The 17,099-nt window shown below is 46.0% G+C and overlaps 2 protein-coding genes across 2 annotated transcripts in view; one reads left to right on the top strand and one right to left on the bottom strand.

Annotated features, from left to right (window-relative positions):
• IQCK (IQ motif containing K) overlaps positions 1-5,748 on the bottom strand; it is a 40,935-nt gene extending 35,187 nt beyond the window's left edge. The window contains exons 1-4 of the mRNA XM_070954819.1: positions 5,691-5,748; positions 3,914-3,996; positions 2,072-2,213; positions 1,311-1,408 (exon numbers count right to left, since the gene is read on the bottom strand). Of these exons, the coding sequence (XP_070810920.1) occupies positions 1,311-1,408; positions 2,072-2,213; positions 3,914-3,996; positions 5,691-5,748 (381 nt within the window). The remainder of the gene's footprint in view (positions 1-1,310; positions 1,409-2,071; positions 2,214-3,913; positions 3,997-5,690) is intronic.
• Positions 5,749-5,886: 138 nt separating this feature from the next.
• Positions 5,887-15,519, top strand: KNOP1 (lysine rich nucleolar protein 1). Its single transcript, XM_070954940.1, is given in 6 exon segments — positions 5,887-5,949; positions 8,040-8,505; positions 8,507-9,268; positions 12,156-12,224; positions 14,969-15,040; positions 15,146-15,519. Coding segments are annotated over 5 exon segments (1,665 nt in total). The 5' UTR covers positions 5,887-5,949; positions 8,040-8,055; the 3' UTR covers positions 15,458-15,519.
• Positions 15,520-17,099: the final 1,580 nt, after the last annotated feature.

Raw genomic sequence — 17,099 nt, 5'->3', positions numbered from 1 at the left:
CGAGGACTACCTGTAAAAATCTAATTTTGTAAAAATACCCGGTGCCATTGGCTCAACCCTTCTTAAATATGCAGAGGTGTTGTGTTTTTTTTGAAATGCAGCTCACAGACTAAGTGCAAATCAAGCTTTCTGCTTATACTGGTTTTAAAATAAAAAAAAATGGTCGTTTCTTTTTTTAAAAAGGGGGTTTTGACGATGAAACTACAGTTAATTGCTGCCTCCTAACTATGAAAAGTCGGTTCAGAAAAACAACAAAGGAGTAAAAAAAAATGGAAATGAAGGCTTAATAAGCTTAGTTTCCCTAAAAGCCATCATTAAACCTGCAGGGAAGCAGCGTTTCAAACCACTAATGGGATGCTGGGAAGAACAGCTGTTTATGGCGGTTTGAAAAAGACTGAAGGGCTAAAAGTTTCCACATAACGAAGTAGAGGTAGCCCTTGATTTATGACTGTAATAGACCTGGCCCAAGTGGTGAAATCCAATTTTTGACCTCCAATGATTTTGACCCACAACTTCAGGAGGCAAACTGTTCCATGGATTAATTGTTCTGTTAGGAAGTTTCTCCTTACTTCCAAGTTGGATCTCTCTTTGACTAAGGAAGTTTTGTCCAAAACTTGTTTCAATAACATATACTAACAAGAGCCTTGGTAGTACAGTGGTCTAAGGCACCCTGTTATTAAGCTGGTTATTATCATCCAGCTGCCTGCAATTACTGCAGGTTCGAATCTCGCCAAGGCTCAAGGTTGACTCAGCCTTCCATCCTTTCTAAGGTAGGTAAATTGAGGACCCAGTTTGTGGGGGCAATAAGCTGACTTTGTATAAATATACAAAAAGGATGAAGGCTATTGCTGAGCACATTGTAAGCCGCCCTGAGTCTCCGGAGAAGGGCGGCATATAAATCAAATTAAAAAAAAAAAAGTACAACTGTTTCCTACCTGCAAAACTGTCAGGTGCAAAGAAACCAGGAACCAGAATTGTTCAAACGAATACAGGTTTATGGAAGGCTAGTTTTGCTCTCTACAAGAATCTGAGCTACTAAGGGTCAAGGCAAATTTGGCAGTAGATAAAGAGTCAACGGAATTCAAAGTGTGCTGGACTTAGATCTCTTGTGGGTGTGAAAGGACTCCGAACTGATGATGCATTTGACCCCTCCCTCGGGCTCAGCCTGGTCATAACAGAATAACAGAATGTGGGAAGGGACCTTGGAGGTCTCTTCTGGTCCATCTCCTAGAAAAAACACCATCAAGGTGGCTTTGCAATCTAGCATTCTGGAAGGTCACACATCCTTCTGAGAACGATTTTACACTCACCTCAAAACATCTTTGCTTCTTGGCTTCGTGTAAGAGTTCTACCATGCCGGGAAGAAGCACTGGAAAAATGTAGCATTCCAAGAATTCCCTGGGAGCACCTGGACAGATCAACGTTTGTTTTTACAACCGTGTAAATATTAAGTCTGTTCCATTTACATATCATGTAATGAATCAGCTCTGTGGTTCATAGCCCCATTGCCTCCATCCCTAGTTACTCAGTTGGTACTTGATTCTTTTAACTTTTAACATAAGTCACTTTTTAAATGCCATTGTAACTTCGAACCATCACTAAACAAACCGCTGTAAGTCGAGGACTATATCTAAATGTGCTTTTGTCCATTTTTCTTTCTGTACCTCTGTTTTAAAACTTGCAGTAAAAATGGCTGAAACTGGGCAAACTCCAGTTCCAACTATGAAACGAGCAGAAATTGTGGTTAAGATCGGGGTGGTCCCTTCATTTCTCTCCCTTCCTTTTCAGAAAGGGTCCCTGATAAAGGAAGATAAGCATCCGCTGTGCTCTTAAGACCCTGCTCTTCCGACAGGCAGGGCTAGCTTCATAAATTGAGTTTTAAATTTGGAATTCTTAAATTTTTGGGGTTTTTTAGTTAATTGGCCTTAAATGTAATATTTTTAATAATTTTTTAAATTTAAATTGTGATATTTGTATTGTGTTTTTACCTGGCTGTACACTGCCCCAAGTCCTTTGGGAGAGGGGCGGTATAGAAATAAAATTATCCTTATCCTTATCCATGATGTCTTACATGTTTTTAGATCAGGGAGCTCAGGAGCTATCAGTGCAGAAAGGAGAGACAGGGTCTTCTGGGGAGGCTCTTCCTCAGCGATCACAGGCTTGCTCTCACCCCCACTCAGCTCTGGCAGCGGCTCGGCGTCGGGGAGAACCTGCTGAGTAGCAAAAACAAGGAGATAAACGCCCTGCTTCAATTTAAGTAAATAAACGCTGTAAATAAGCAAACGAAGAACAAAATGAAGGAAGGTTGGATTCTGAACCTGCTCTCAGTGCAACTGAGGGTAATTCTTTCATAGAAGCATTTGTAGCTCAGGGTTGACTTGTGAGAGCGCTCTCTGAGCTTGGTGGTTTTCTTGCAGACATTTTGTGACCCAAGTAGATAACAGCCTCAGGGCTAGGGGGGAGGAGGAGGAGGAGGAGAAGGAGAAGGAGGAGGAGAAGAAGAAGGAGGAGGAGAAGAAGAAGGAGGAGGAGAAGGAGGAGGAGGAGGAGGAGGAGGAGGAGAAGGAGAAGACGGAGAAGGAAAAGAAGGAAAAGGAGAAGGAGAAGGAGAAGGAGAAGGAGAAGGAGGAGAAGGAGAAGAAGAAGGAGAAGGAGAAGGAGAAGGAGAAGGAGAAGGAGAAGAAGGAGAAGGAAAAGAAGGAAAAGGAGAAGGAGAAGGAGAAGGAGAAGGAGGAGGAGGAGGAGGAGAAGGAGAAGGAGAAGGAGAAGGAGAAGGAGAAGGAGAAGGAGAAGGAGAAGGAGAAGGAGAAGGAGAAGGAGAAGGAGAAGGAGAAGGAGAAGGAGAAGGAGAAGGAGAAGGAGAAGGAGAATTTAGAGGGTTTCGCAGTTCTTCTGATTAAGACCAGAATCTGAAATATGTAAGGACACATAGAAAACCAGAGCCGAGTGTAGCTCAAGAGGACTCATTTGTAAGGACGAAGCTGGCTGCGGTGAACTGAGCCGGTCAGTTCACATTAAGACATATAACGTGCACGCTGCAAAATGAGATCTGCTACATAGGGAAGGGCTGGCCCTTCGTGGCAGACACGCATGCAAAAATATCTAAATTCAGCTTCTGGCATCTCCAGAAAAAGCTGGAGAAAAATGACGGGGAGGGGTTTGACAAGACTGAGCGGAATAGCTCAGAAGGCTCAGGACAAACCCCGGCAGGCAATTTGGGTTTGGTAAGGCACCACAAGCCAGGATTCCCAATTTGGATTACACGCTACCATGCGCCCTGACCTCTTTAAACAGACATTTCAAGGCAGGGGGTGTCCATTCTTGTCTATTTTAAGACTTGTGGAGTTCAACTCCCAGAATTCCCCAGACATTATCGTCATCTTGCTTGTACAACAGCCTCTCCCCCCCCAAAAAAAAAAATTAAAATACCTCAAACGCTGTAATCTTTCAGTGGTTAAATGTAATAGTAACAGAGTTGTAAAGTCTGGAGGTCATTTAGTCCAATCCCCTACTCACACAGGATACCTGTACTAGGGATTCGAAGGTTCTGACCAGTTCTGAAGAACCGGTAGCGGAAATTTTGAGGAGTTCGAAGAACCGGTAGTAAAGATTCTGACTGGCCCCGCCCCCATGTATTCTCTGCCTCCGGAGTCCCAGCTGATCGGGAGGAAATGGAGATTTTACAGTATCCTTCCCCTGCCACGCCCACCAAGCCACGCCCACAGAACCGGTAGTAAAAAATTTTGAAACCCACCACTGGCATGGTTCTATGTGTATCTATAAAAAAAATCTTTTGGCAACATTGTATCGAATATTTATCTTCTCATTTTTTAAAAAGAGCATAAAATAGTTCCAGAGTTTCTTTTAAGGCACTGAAGAGAACCACTATCTGGATTTTTCATTTTATTTTTACCTGTGAAGGTGGAGGTGGAGGTGGAGGTGGAATCTCTTTCTTTTCCAAATGATCCGGATGAACAGGCTGTTGGGCTTCAAATTCTTTGGTTTGTTTGTTTTTCAAGAAAGTGAAAGAGAAAATGAAAAGGACAAAGAGAAAAAGAAATTAACTCGTGGAATCCTATTTGGAGGATTAAAGATCAAGATTTTTTTCATTTGTTGCCGTTTCTGGAAGCTCTTAAAGGATTTTTCTGGCTAAATTAGAATGCCCTGGCTTTGAAGATTTATTTATAGAGATAAGATAGGGAAAAAAAATTTCCTGGTTGCCCTTTTAAAGAAAACAATGTTATTATGTTAACATATATTATGTGTATTATGAGCTGGTGGTGCAGTGGTTACAATGTAGTACTGCAGGCTACTTCTGCTGATTGTCGACTGCCTGCAATTTGGCAGTTTGAATCTCACCAGGCTCAAGGTTGACTGAGCCTTCCATCCTTCCGAGGTGGGTAAAATGAGGACCCAGATTGTTCGGGGCCAGATGCTGACTTTGTAAACCTCTTAAGAGAGGACTGTAAAGCACTGTAAAGTGGTATATAAGTCTGCTATTGCTTGTGAAGGAAAGGAAAGGAAAGGAAAGGAAAGGAAAGGAAAGGAAAGGAAAGGAAAGGAAAGGAAAGGAAAGGAAAGGAAAGGAAAGGAAAGGAAAGGAAAGGAAAGGAAAGGAAAGGAAAGGAAAGGAAAGGAAAGGAAGGCAGCCATGGTGGCACAGTGGTTAGAATGCAGAATTTCAAGCTGACTGCCCACTGCCAGGAGTTCGATCCTGACTGGCTCAAGGTTGACTCAGCCTTCCATCCTTCCGAGGTGGGTAAAATGAGGACCCAGATTGTTGGAGGCAATAGGCTCACTCTGTAAACGACTTAGAGAGGGCTGTAAAGCACTGTAAAGCGGTATATAAGTCTAAGTGCTATTGCTATTAAAAGGAAAAGAATACAAAACCGATTTATTCAGATAAGGCTAAAATACATACTATTTCTGGTAACTCAGGACTGGCTCCAAGGCACTAATCTAATCTGGTGTGGTGTATATTCTGAGCACCGGCACGCACCCACACTTAATGCAATATTTTTCAAACTTGGCTAAGTGTTGTATCTCATGATTCTTGACGAACGTATCTTTTCTTTTATGTACACTGAGAGCGTCTGCACCAAGACAAATTCCTTGTGTGTCCAATCACACTTGGCCAATAAAAAAAAATTCTATTTTATTCTATTCTAACTGGAAGGCATGTGGGACTTCAACTCCCAGAAATTCCCCTTAGGGAATTTGACAAACACTTCACTAACCAAAGCTGAAAGTAACCAAGGGTGTCTGTCCCATTCCCTTCGGGGAGGGGTGGGGAGGGGTCTTTCCAATAAAAACTTGTGTGTGCATGGACTTCTATTTTTGCTTCCCAGTCAGCCTTTTTTCTCCCTAAGGAGGAAAACACGCCCCTTTACACACAAACACACACACATGCATTGCACGCCCTTTGGAGGTGCAAGCTGGGTCCCTTCAATAGCTTTGCACACTCAAGCAAAGTCCTTGCAAACTTTTCCCGGGTCTCTCTGCCGCCACCTGCTGGCCACCCACCATCCTGCAGCCAGCATCCCTAAAGTCAAAAAGACCCCCCCCCACCCCCCCAGTCAGGATTTTGGGATATTTTCTCCAACCCTCCCGGGGACCAACCCTTCCCCCCCCTCCCCCCAAATCCTCCCCACCCCCACCCCCCACCCCCGCTAGCGAATACCCTTCCCCACCTGCGCAAATTTCCTCCCAGAGGCTCCTCAGCGGCGCCTCCTCAGCGGCGGCAGCCATTGGAAGGGCGCGCGAGCGAGCGAGGAAGCCGTTGCTAGGCGACGGCGAGCCGCCGTCTCTAAGCAACGGCGCTCCCGCCGGCTTTTCCACTTCCGGGTCGAGCCGGGAAGCGCCGCTCTATCCCCCCCTTACCTCGGCCGCCTCTGGCGGGAGAGGAAGTGCAAGGCGTCCCGTCTGGCCGCGTGGAAAAGGAGGCGAGAGGTGAGCCAGGGAGGGAAGTTTTTTTTGGGGGGGGGGGGCTGCGTGGGAGCCACCCAGGTTGGGGAAAAAGCTCTTCCCCCCCCCACTCCCGCGTATTTTACTCCGGGTCTTGCAGGGCTGGGGCTGGGGCAGGGGGTTGGGGGTGGGGAGAGTGCCTCGGGGCTTGTGCAGAGTGCCTTTGTATTCGAAACCGATGCAAATCACCGGTGCAATGGGGGAGACAGGTTCAAACGACCTGTCGTGAATGCATCTTTGCAATTGGCGTGCATTTTGCAGCCCTTGTTAAAAACAGTATTTTTCCTGGGGTGGGGCGGGCTGGAGACGGTGAGTTCTAGTCCCACCTTAGACGTGGAAGCCAACTGGATAACTTTGGGCCAATCGCTAGGAGGTGGTGAGTTCTAGTTCTGTCTTAGGCGTGGAATTCAGCTGGGTAACTTTGGGCCAGGTGAGTTCTAGTCCCTCCTAGGCATAAAAGCCATCTGGGTCAACTATGGGCCAGCCACTAGGAGATAGTGAGTTCTAGTGCTGCCTTAGGAATGGAAGCCAACTGGATAACTTTGGGCCAATCGCTAGGAGGTGGTGAGTTCTAGTACTGTCTTAGGTGTGGAATCCAGCTGGGTAACTTTGGGCCAGTCACCCAGGTGAGTTCTAGTCCCTCCTAGGCATAAAAGCCATCTGGGTCAACTATGGGCCAGCCACTAGGAGATAGTGAGTTCTAGTGCTGCCTTAGGAATGGAAGCCAACTGGATAACTTTGGGCCAATCGCTAGGAGGTGGTGAGTTCTAGTACTGTCTTAGGTGTGGAATCCAGCTGGGTAACTTTGGGCCAGTCACCCAGGTGAGTTCTAGTCCCTCCTAGGCATAAAAGCCATCTGGGTAACTTTGGGCCAGCCACTAGGAGACTGTGAGTTCTAGTCCCACCTTAGGCGTGAAAGCTGGTTGGGTGATGGTGATTTTGGGCCAATCACCAGGAAGATGGTGAGCTAGTCCCACCCTTAAGCATAAAAGCCAACTGGATAACTTTGGGCCAATCACTAGGAGGTGGTGAGTTCTAGTTATGTCTTAGGCATGGAATCCAGCTGGGTAACTTTGGGCCAGTCACCGAGGTGAGTTCTAGCCCCTCCTAGGCATAAAAGCCATCTGGGTCAACTATCGGCCAGCCACTAGGAGACAGTGAGTTCTAGTGCTGCCTTAGGCATGGAAGCCAACTGGATAACTTTGGGCCAGTCACTAGGAGGTGGTGAGTTCTAGTTCTGTCTTAGGCATGGCAGCCAACTGGAAGAGGAGGAGTGTTAGGTATGTTGTTGGCAACTGGCATGTATTTATGACTGTTGCGGTGTCCCAAGGGCCATGTGATCGCCCAGCTTGCTTCTGACAAAACCAGTGGGGGACGCCAGATTTGCTTAATGACTGCATGATTCACTTAACAACTGTAGTAATTTGCTTAACTGTGGCAAAAAGGTCATTAAAATGGACACAACTTCCTTCTCAACTGTCTTGATTAGCAACAAACATTTTTGGGCTCCATTGTGGTCGTAAGTTGAGGACTGCCAGCAGTTTGAAAAGAAATCAGACTTGTTTAGTATTCCGTTACAAATAATTGCCTTTGCCTATGTGTTGTGAAGGGTACGCGATGGCTCAGTGGCTAAGACACTGAGCTTGTCGATCGAAAGGTCGGCAGCTCAGCGGTTCGAATCCCTAGTGCTGTATAATGGGATGAGCTCCCGTTACTTGTCCCAGCTTCTGCCAACCTAGCAATTCGAAAGCATGTAAAAAATGCAAGGAGAAAAATAGAGATCACCTTTGGCAGGAAGGTAACAGCGTTCCGTGCGCCTTTCACGTTGAGTCATGCCGGCCACATGACCTGGGGAGACGTCTTCGGACAGCGCTGGCTCTTCGGCTTTGAAACGGAGATGAGCACTGCCCCCTAGAGTTGGGAACGACTAGCACATATGTGCAAGGGGAACCTTTACCTTTATATGCGTTGTGATAAATGTATGCTACTTTGTAAGCGGAGGTCTGTTCATCATTTGTAGCCAACCTGTAATCTAAAGCCTCTTTTCTTTTGTGAATTTTTGTGCTCCCCTCCAGAGAAGTTCTCCAAAATATGAAGAATTCTGAGCAAACAGCAAGGAAAAGGAACAAATCTAAAGATCCTAATTGTGGCCAGGTTGTTCTAAAAAGCCCCAAAAGACACTGTTCTGATTTAGGCAAAAAAGTCAGGCCCAAAAAATTAAAATGCTTGGCAAAAGGAATGAGTTCAGACCTGCCAGATCCAAAGAAGAAACAGAGTGAATCGAAGAAGGAAGCACGGGCAAGCTCTCCCGTGGTTATAGACAGCAGCTCAGATTTAGAATTGTTAAGAGACACCAAGAAAAGAAATAAGGTGTTCAAAAAAAAGAAAAACCGAAAGCTTTTTTGCATACAGGTTCAAAACTCCAACGGTCTGGATGAAGGACAGCCTGGTACTACTGATCTTCATGCGAGTAAGAAATGCAACAAGACTCTTCTTGAAGTTGGCAGGCAAGATAAAGGATCGGCGATGAAAAGGAAAAAGAAAAAAAAAGGAAAAACGAAGAGACAAATCTGCTTGCCTTGAGCTTTTACACCTTGGTGATCGCGAAGGGACCGTCAAGCAGATCTCTGGAGAACTGAAACCCAGTTGTCAAGAAATGTCCTCCGGTCAGAAAAAGAATAGGACCGTTGAGCAGAAAGTTGTGGTTGAAGGAGTTGAGAAGAAACACTTCGACTACTACGAGGGCGACCCAGAGAACGTTTCAAAAAAAGACACTGCCAGCTGCAAGTGCAAAGATGCCCAAAGTAGGGATGGACCTATTCAACGACAGAACAATTTGGCCCGTAAATCAGAAAAAGACAGTGAAGCCATCAAGAAGAAGAAGAAGAAGAAGAAGAAAAAGAAGCTGAATAAAATAAGTCCTGCTTCTCTTTCCTGCTTAGCCAAGATCCAGGAAAACCACTGCGATACGATGAGTGAATGTAGCCTAAAGTGCGGGTCTGAGAAAAAGGCGAGGATCGGCAAGGCCCCTAAGGAAGTTAATAAAGCAGCAAAGAAGGAGGCGAAAAGAAAAACTGGAAATGTAAACCGTTGTTCAGAAGCTGGCCAAGACATCGTATCGAAGGTGGGAGCGCGAGGAGGGAAGGAAAAGAGAAAGAAAGCAAAGAAACACAAAATGGAACGAGATGACCGGGACGGATTTGAGGGCAGCCAAGAACAGCAAGTCAAAAAAAAGAGGAGAAAAAAGGAAATTGAAAACTCTCAAGATGGTGGGATGAAAGTAAAGAAGGAAAAGGAAACTAAGGTACCGTACATTTGAAATGGAGAGGGCTGGTGGGTTTTTTTTTGTTTTTTGTTTTAATTTATGGGCTAAATCTGAACTAAACTGGCACTTTGGTAATTTCAGTGGGACTAAACTAAAGCGTGACTTAAAATAGTAGTTAATAATACAGCTAGTCCTCAGCTTACAAACTTCATTCCGTGTCTGTGCACTTAACGGCGTGGAAAAATGGTGACTTAGACCCTAACTGGTCCTCACACTTATGACCGTTGCAGCATCCCTGTGGTCACGTGATCCAAATTCAGGCAACTGGCATGTGTTTATGATGGTTTGCGCAATCATCGTTTGCAACCTTCTCAAGCTGGCACCCGACAAGCCAAGTCAGTGGGGGAAGCTGGATTGGTTTCACGGCTGCACGATTCGCTCCAAAGATGTGGATTTTATTTATTACATTTATTCGCTTAGTTTTGAAGGGGAGACTTGCAGGGATGTTCATGTAAAAGACAACCAAAAACCTGATGTGTTATCATCCCAAACTGGAGGAGAAAGAATCGCAGACTTAAATTGCAGACAGGCGGGATTCCTGTTGAACTGCTGAGATCAGTTTGACAGTCAAATCGGTGGCTTCTCTTCTTAAACCACTGATCCATTTCTTTGGGCCTTTAAGCCTCTGTAGGAGGACCAATTCTACCTGCAAAGCGCCCTGATCTGTGGCCCTTTGCTTTGACCATTGGTTCTTTGAGTCCCTGGGGGGGGGGGGAATGGACCTTGGACTTCTGGATCTCAAATTTTGTTCAAGCCATTAAAAGGACAGTTGGTTTTTTTTGGGAGGGAGGGCAAGTTTCCTTTAATAAGAGGATAGCCAACCAATGCCCGCCCCTTCAGTCTTGTTTGTGGTCCTTGGACCGGGGTGACATGCTACCGGTTCGCTCTGATTCAGGCGAATCGGTAGTGATAAAAACTACCAGTTCGGGCGAACCGGGTAGTAAAAAAGAAGCGACAGGTTCGGGCAAACTGGTAGTTTAAAAAAGCTACGATCCAACGATCAGCTGTGCTACGCGGTTTAGCTTTGCTAGAAAGCAGGATTTCCTGCTTTTTAGCGAAGCTAAACCGTGCGGCACAGCTGATCCCTCCCTTGTTCTACTTACCTTTCCAAGCCTCCTTTTGGCGCATATTGCATGCTAAACCGCGCAGCACAGCTGATTCCCCCCCCTCACTGTTCTACTTACCTTCCCAAGCCGCCTTTTGGCGGGTACTGCACCCTAAACCGCTAAACCACGTGGCACAGCTGATCATCGGATCGTAGCTTTTTTTAACTACCAGTTTGCCCGAACCGGTAGCTTTTTAAATGTGCAGCGTGAGTTTGATGCATACTGCAGATGCACGCGCAGCGTGAGTTTCAGGCACAGCCAGCAAACCGGTAGCAAACTAGTTCAGATTTCACCACTGCCTTGGACCCCCCTCCTCGGGCCACATATGCAGATTGTAATGTAGGGCTGGAGTTAAGCTTGAAGTGGTTTTCTTTTTTAAAAAACAACAACAACACTAAAATAACAGACAAAGAAAAAGAAACATAATGGGTAACGTGCATGCAGGAGCCACTTTGTGGTACATTCCTGGTCATTAATCAGAAGATCTCCAATCACGGTTGGAGAGTGGCTTGTGTTTTTCCCCCTAACCCAAAGATCACTGACTTATTCTTGATAAATTCCTTCCCTTTCAATACCTGGCTTTTTTTAAAAAAAAAAAAAACCAGGCTTTTATCCAGTGCAATTTTGGCACAAAATCAATCACCGTTGCCATCTCAGAAACCTTGGCAGTTTGAGAAAGCTTAGAGGGGGGGGGGGGAAACAAACAAACTACAGGTAATATTTTGCTAGCCTAACCCTTTCAAGGGTGAGCTCCAGATTTCTGATTGTTTCTGGAAGCGAAGGCTCCGTTAAATCCCATAATCCTGGCGGAAAAGTGGAATCCTGCAAGTCTGCGTTTTGGCTTCCCGTGTGGTCTCGAAAAGAGGCTGGGGAAATAATTTTTTCGTAGTTTGAGCAGCCGTGAACGCCAAGAAAAAAACAACAACAACAAAACCCTTAAGCAAAAGAGTTTAAATCAAGGGTGTCCAAACCTTGATTTTATCTTTTATAAGACTTGTGGATTTCAACTCCCAGAATTCCCCAGCCAGAATTCTGGGAGTTGAAATCCACAAGTTTTAAAAGTTGCCACGGTTGAATGCTCCCCGTTAAAAGATTTGCCTTGCTGATGGGATGAGTTGGTTGATCAATCTTTGAGATAATAAAATGCATCCAGCTGTAATATCCCCCAGAGAAGCCAGCATTCCCAAAACTTCGTCCCAGCCCAGATATCATCAAGAGAATCCCATCCTTTGCGTTTGAATTTTCCCCAGTGTGTTGCAAATAATCATCGTAATACTTCCAAGCTATTTCACGCTCAGGTTGGCATTTCAAAATGCCTCCAGAAATATACTGCTGAGCAACCTTTTCATTTTAGAAAAGCTTTTTCAGTCAATTTTATCCACGCTGTCCAAGAAAAAAGGCTTTTGTGATGGGTATGGTGATATCTCTTGGCCTTTTATTGCTCTGCGCACCTCTTGTACCTACCCCGAGCAGTTTTAATAGAAAGAGGAAGAGAATTGGCTGTCAAATGTTATCCTCTTGTCCTTTTTTTTTAGCATGGTAACCTATTTATGGATCCGAAACATTTGGAATTCAGGGGCTGCTTAAGAGTAGAACAGCCCAGTCAGTATTTGCGTCCCGTTTTTAGCACGGCGCATGGGAAATCTAGTGCGACACCATATTGGGGAGAATTAACAAGGTTGTTTTTTAAGGCTACTATTCCTAATCCTGAAGAGGTTTCAACAGCTGTGTCTTTTTTGTTATTTTTTTTAAAAAAACAGATCACAGCAGATGAAATAAAACTGGTGGCATTCAAAAAAGGAAACTGCGATGAAGTGAAGATAGACAAGGTACAATCCTTTCTTATCTGACGGCTGTTGTTGGGATCTTTAACAGATCAACAGAGTTGGAAGGGACCTTGTAAGTCATCTAGTCCAACCCCCTGCCCAAGCTGGAGACCCTACACCAGCGATGGCTAAACTTTTTGCCGTCGCGTGCCAAAAGCGGAGAGAGCACAGGTGGGTGGGTGTCACACATGCACGTGCCCAAACCGATAATGCAATGCCCTCGAGCGCCTGCCCCCCCCACATGCAAGCGCAACCCTCCCGCTTCCCCCCATGCATGCGTGTGCGACCCCCCGCGCTCCCCCTGACCCCCGCACATGCGTGCACAATCCCCCATGGCCCGTTTTGGACCTGGCAGGCCTGCCTGAAGCCTCCTGGGACCTAAGACCCCCCCCCATGGCCCGTTTTGGGCCTGGCAGTCCTCCCTGAAGCCTCCTGGGACCTAAGACACCCCCCCCATGGCCCGTTTTGGGCCTGGCAGGCGTCCCTAAAGCCTCCTGGGACCTAAGACCCCCCATGGCCCGTTTTGGGCCTGGCAGGCCTCCCTAAAGCCTCCTGGGACCAAAAACGGGCCGCAGGGGGCACCCCCCCGCGCATGCACGCACATCTCCCACATGCGCCCCACCCCCGAGCCAGAGACCCAAAAATCAGCTGGCTGGTGGGAGGCGCGCATGCATGCACGGTAGAGCTGAGCTGAGTGACGGCTCACGTGCCCGCAGAGGGTGTGCCATAGGGTTCGCCATCACGGTCCTACACCATTTCTGACAAAAATTGGCAGTCCAATCTCTTCTTGAAAGCCTCCGGTGACGAAGCTCCCAGAGCTTCCGAAGGCAACTTCTGTTCCATGGGTTGATTGTTCTCATTGTCAGAAAATTTCTCCTTATTTCCAGGTTGAATCTCTCCTTGTTCACTTTCCATCCATTATTCCTTGTCTGGCCTTCAGGTGCTTTGGAAAACAGCTTGACCCCCCCTCCTCTCTGTGGCAGCCCCTCAAATATTGGAACCCTACTATCCTGTCTCCCCTGGTCCTTCTTTTCACTAGACTAGCCAGGCCCAGTTCCTGCAACCGTTCTTCGTATGTTTTAGTCTATTAGAATGAACAAAGATCATTTAAATAGTCAGGGACATTCCCATTTTAAAACATTATATAAACCAAACCTGGTTTGTCTGTCACACAGAACAAAACAGGCCTCCTGATCTCGGGCACGATGCCATTTGGTGGCATTTAGAAAATCACAAGATCTCTAGTCCTAATGTAGATGAGGGCTGGCTTTGATGCAAAGAAGAGAGACAGGATGGCCATCGACTGCTTATCTGACTCCCCCGGATGTCCAGCCACGTTGGAATTTTTGTTATGGAAGGGGATTTGGGGAAATGCTGTAGGAGGTGCAGTGTGGATGTCCACAAGTCTCAAAAGGAAAGCCAATTTTAAAAAAAAGCAGTCCCCCTCCCCTCCCTTCCCTTCCCTGCTAAATTCATTAAAGCAATCAGTCATACAATTGTATGTAAATAAATACACTCCATCTACTCTAACCTCTTTACTGAGAAAATTCTATTTAGCCTGTGATTGCAGGCAGCGGGGAATCAGGGCACCGGAGAATTTGAGAACCTCCTCCGTGTAAAGAGATTGTGCAGTTTGCTTGGTTTTGTTTTCACAAGTGCCATTTTCATCCTCAGAGGGGTAGCCTGTTAACGCCAGTGCAGCTTTTCTTAGCTTTCTTAGCCTTCACAGAGATCCTTCAATAATATCAGTGCGTGGCGGGCTTGCATTGGCACAGAGGTAGAAGAATTCTTTAAAAGTAAGCCTTTTAATTTGGGATCCAAAAGAAATACTCCTGAAGCCGTGTTTCTCAAACTGCCCAAGGAGCTGCTGATCCAGTTCTACAGAGGAATTATTGAGTCTGTCATCTGCACCTCCATAACTGTCTGGTTTGGCTCTGCAACCTAACAAGACAGACATAGACTTCAACAGATAATTAGATGTGCAGAAAAAACAATGGCTACCAATGGACTGCCTTCCATTGAGGACCTGTATGCTGCACGAGTCAAAAAGAGGGCTGGGAAAATATCCTGGACATAAACCCTCACATCCTGGACATAAACTGTTTCAACTCCTACCCTCAAAACGACGCTATAGGGCACTGCACACCAGAACAACTAGACACAAGAACAGTTTTTTCCCTAACGCCATCACTCTGCTAAACAAATAATTCCCTCAACACTGTCAAACTATTTACTAAGTCTGCACTACTATTAATCTTCTCATCGTTCCTATCACCCATCTCCTCCCACTTATGACTGCATGACTGTAACCTTGTTGCTGGTATTCTTACGATTTATATTGACTCTTTTCTAATATGATTTGATTGCTTAATTGTTCCCTATGACTATCATTAAGTGTTGTACCTTATGATTCTTGATGAATGTATCTTGTCTTTTTATGTACACTGAGAGCTTATGCACCAAAGACAAATTCCTTGTGTGTCTAATCACACTTGGCCAATAAAGAATTCTGTTCTGTTCTGTTCTGTTTTTCTATTCCTATTCCTATTCTATTCTATTGGCAACTCGAAGAGGTGTGGAGTTCAACTCCCAGAATTCCCCAGCCAGCAAAGCAAAGGTAACGGGGGAATCCTGGGAGTTGAATTGAGGTTGAGAAACGTTGTCCTAAAGAAATCTGGTTGTCACACTCCTCTTTTATTCAAGTTTACTCAGTGGGTTTACTCAACTCCATCCTTTCTTGCTCCCAGGTGAGACGGCAAGCGCTTCAAGAAGAGATCGACCGGGAATCTGGCAAAACCAAGATTGCCAAGGAAGGTTTGGTAAGCACCCTTGTTTCATGTCTGGTCTGTTTCACCCGAGCTGTTTAGCAACACAGTGGTCTTAACACAGTAAGTAATCTTTCGTTCTCCCTTGTTTTCCTTCAGGACAATCCTTTGGGCCAGTGGAGCACAGCAGCATTTGAAACTCCGGAGGAAAAAACCAAATTTCACAGACTGATGGGTGGATTTAAAAAAGCCTTTGCCCCACTTCAGAGTTCTCCAGCAAATGCTAACAAACCAAACATGGCTCTGGACTGGCCCAGAGAACAAGAACTGCAATATAACCTCGAAGCAGAATTCAAGAAAGCTGTGGAGTTTAAGCACCATCGAGGAATTGGCCTGGGGTTCCAGTCCAGTGCTCCGAGCGGGGTACACATAGACAAATACGCTTCGAAATCTATTAAATTTGAAGCCTGACATAGGAGAAAGGGAAAGATACAATTGCCCAAATGAGCTGGGGGGGTTTAATTTTTTTTTTTTTTTATCTACAACAAGAAAATGACCCTGGATTTTAACCTGGCTGCTGTTCTCAAACAGGAGAGGAAAAACAGCCTCTACGAATGCTTTTGGGATGATTGCTAGGGTGCGTATATGCATATATATATATATTTGTATTAAATTGCTGCTTGGCAGGTTTAAAGGGTCACGATTGACTGATTTAGGATGGGCAACTGAGCTACGGTCATTTAACAGTATATACCGTATTTTTCGCACTATTAAGATGCACTTTCCCCCCCCCCCAAAAAAGGGGTAGGGGGTTGGTGTGGCGGTGGCAAACATTGCCGCCTGTCACCGCTTTTGCCACCGCTGGGGAACGCTGGAGCCTTCGCTGCCGAGCAGCTGATTGGGGGTTGGATCAGCCTCCCAGAATACCACCGATCAGCTGTTCTAGTGGTGGTGATAAGCGATTCCCACCCCCTAAAACAGCTGATTGGCGGTATTCCGGGAGGCCGATCCAACCGCCAATTGGCAGCGAAGGCTCCAGCGTTCCCCGACAGCAGCAGCAGCTCAGCTGACTCAGCTTGTTTTCCTCCTCTAAACCTAATGTGCGCCTTATGGTCCGGTGCGTCTTACAGTGCGAAAAATACGGTAACTAAGTGGCAGGTAAGAATAGAACATGTTTTACCTCAGAGGCAAGGGACCTGTACTTTGCCTCCATTTTTGCTGCGAGTTTCCATATTGTGCCATTAGGGACAGAATGTGAAGTTTGTCTGTTCAACATCTGGGCAAGTGGCTATATCAATTCACAGTCCCGGCCTCAGTGTTGTGCTCTTTTGTCATACAGTGACTCTTATGTCCAGGGAAGAAAAGCCATCTTGTTACTTTAATCTTACATCAATTTTATTAAACATTTTTTTTGTCTACAATTCATCTGTCTCAAGTGGTTGTCTCAAAGTAAATGTATCTGTATCTACAAGGGAGATTATCATCTTTATGGTTGGCCAAGATGCATCTTTGCACCTCTTTGCTAGTCTAGGAGACCCCAGGACATATTTGTAGCTCAGGGTTGAACCTGAGGTCCTTAGTGCTCTCCGCCGAGCTTGGCTGTTTTCTTGCCGATGTTTCATGACCCAATTAGGTAACATCGTCAGTGCTAGAAGGGAGTAGGGTTTGCTCTCTGTGTTGTGGCCCTCCAGCAGAGCTGGTAGTAGATTCGGACAGTGAGGAGGTTGGGGAGGAACGTGGGCCAGTCCTGGAGTCTGGGGAAGGCTCAGACGAGGGCTCTAAGTTGGAGGCAGAGAGGGGGCCAAGGCCATCTGGTAGTTCTTTCCTGCCTTCGGAGTCTGACATCAGCGAGGCAGAACAACAGTGTGAGCCTGTTCCCAGTTTGCGCATGCGCAGAGCTGCCAGAAGACAGGAACAATTAAGGAAACGGGGTCGACTTGGGAGTAAGGCTTGGAGATGATTGGCCCCTCCCATAAGACATAAAAGAGAAGCAAATGGGACGTGAGCTTTTGCAGGAAGCAGTTAGTACATCTGGTCGGTAAAAGATTTGGGAAAGTTCTGTCTGACTCTGTGCGAAGTTTGGCCTTGCCCTGCGTGTGGGGCAAGGCCAATT

This window comes from Pituophis catenifer, unplaced genomic scaffold (genome assembly GCF_029215685.1).
Source record: "Pituophis catenifer annectens isolate HBS135680 unplaced genomic scaffold, rPitCat1.0.hap2 SCAF_16, whole genome shotgun sequence".
NCBI lineage: Eukaryota > Metazoa > Chordata > Lepidosauria > Squamata > Colubridae > Pituophis > Pituophis catenifer.
Note: the sequence above shows the minus strand (reverse complement) of the source record. Positions and strands in the feature narration are given on the sequence as shown.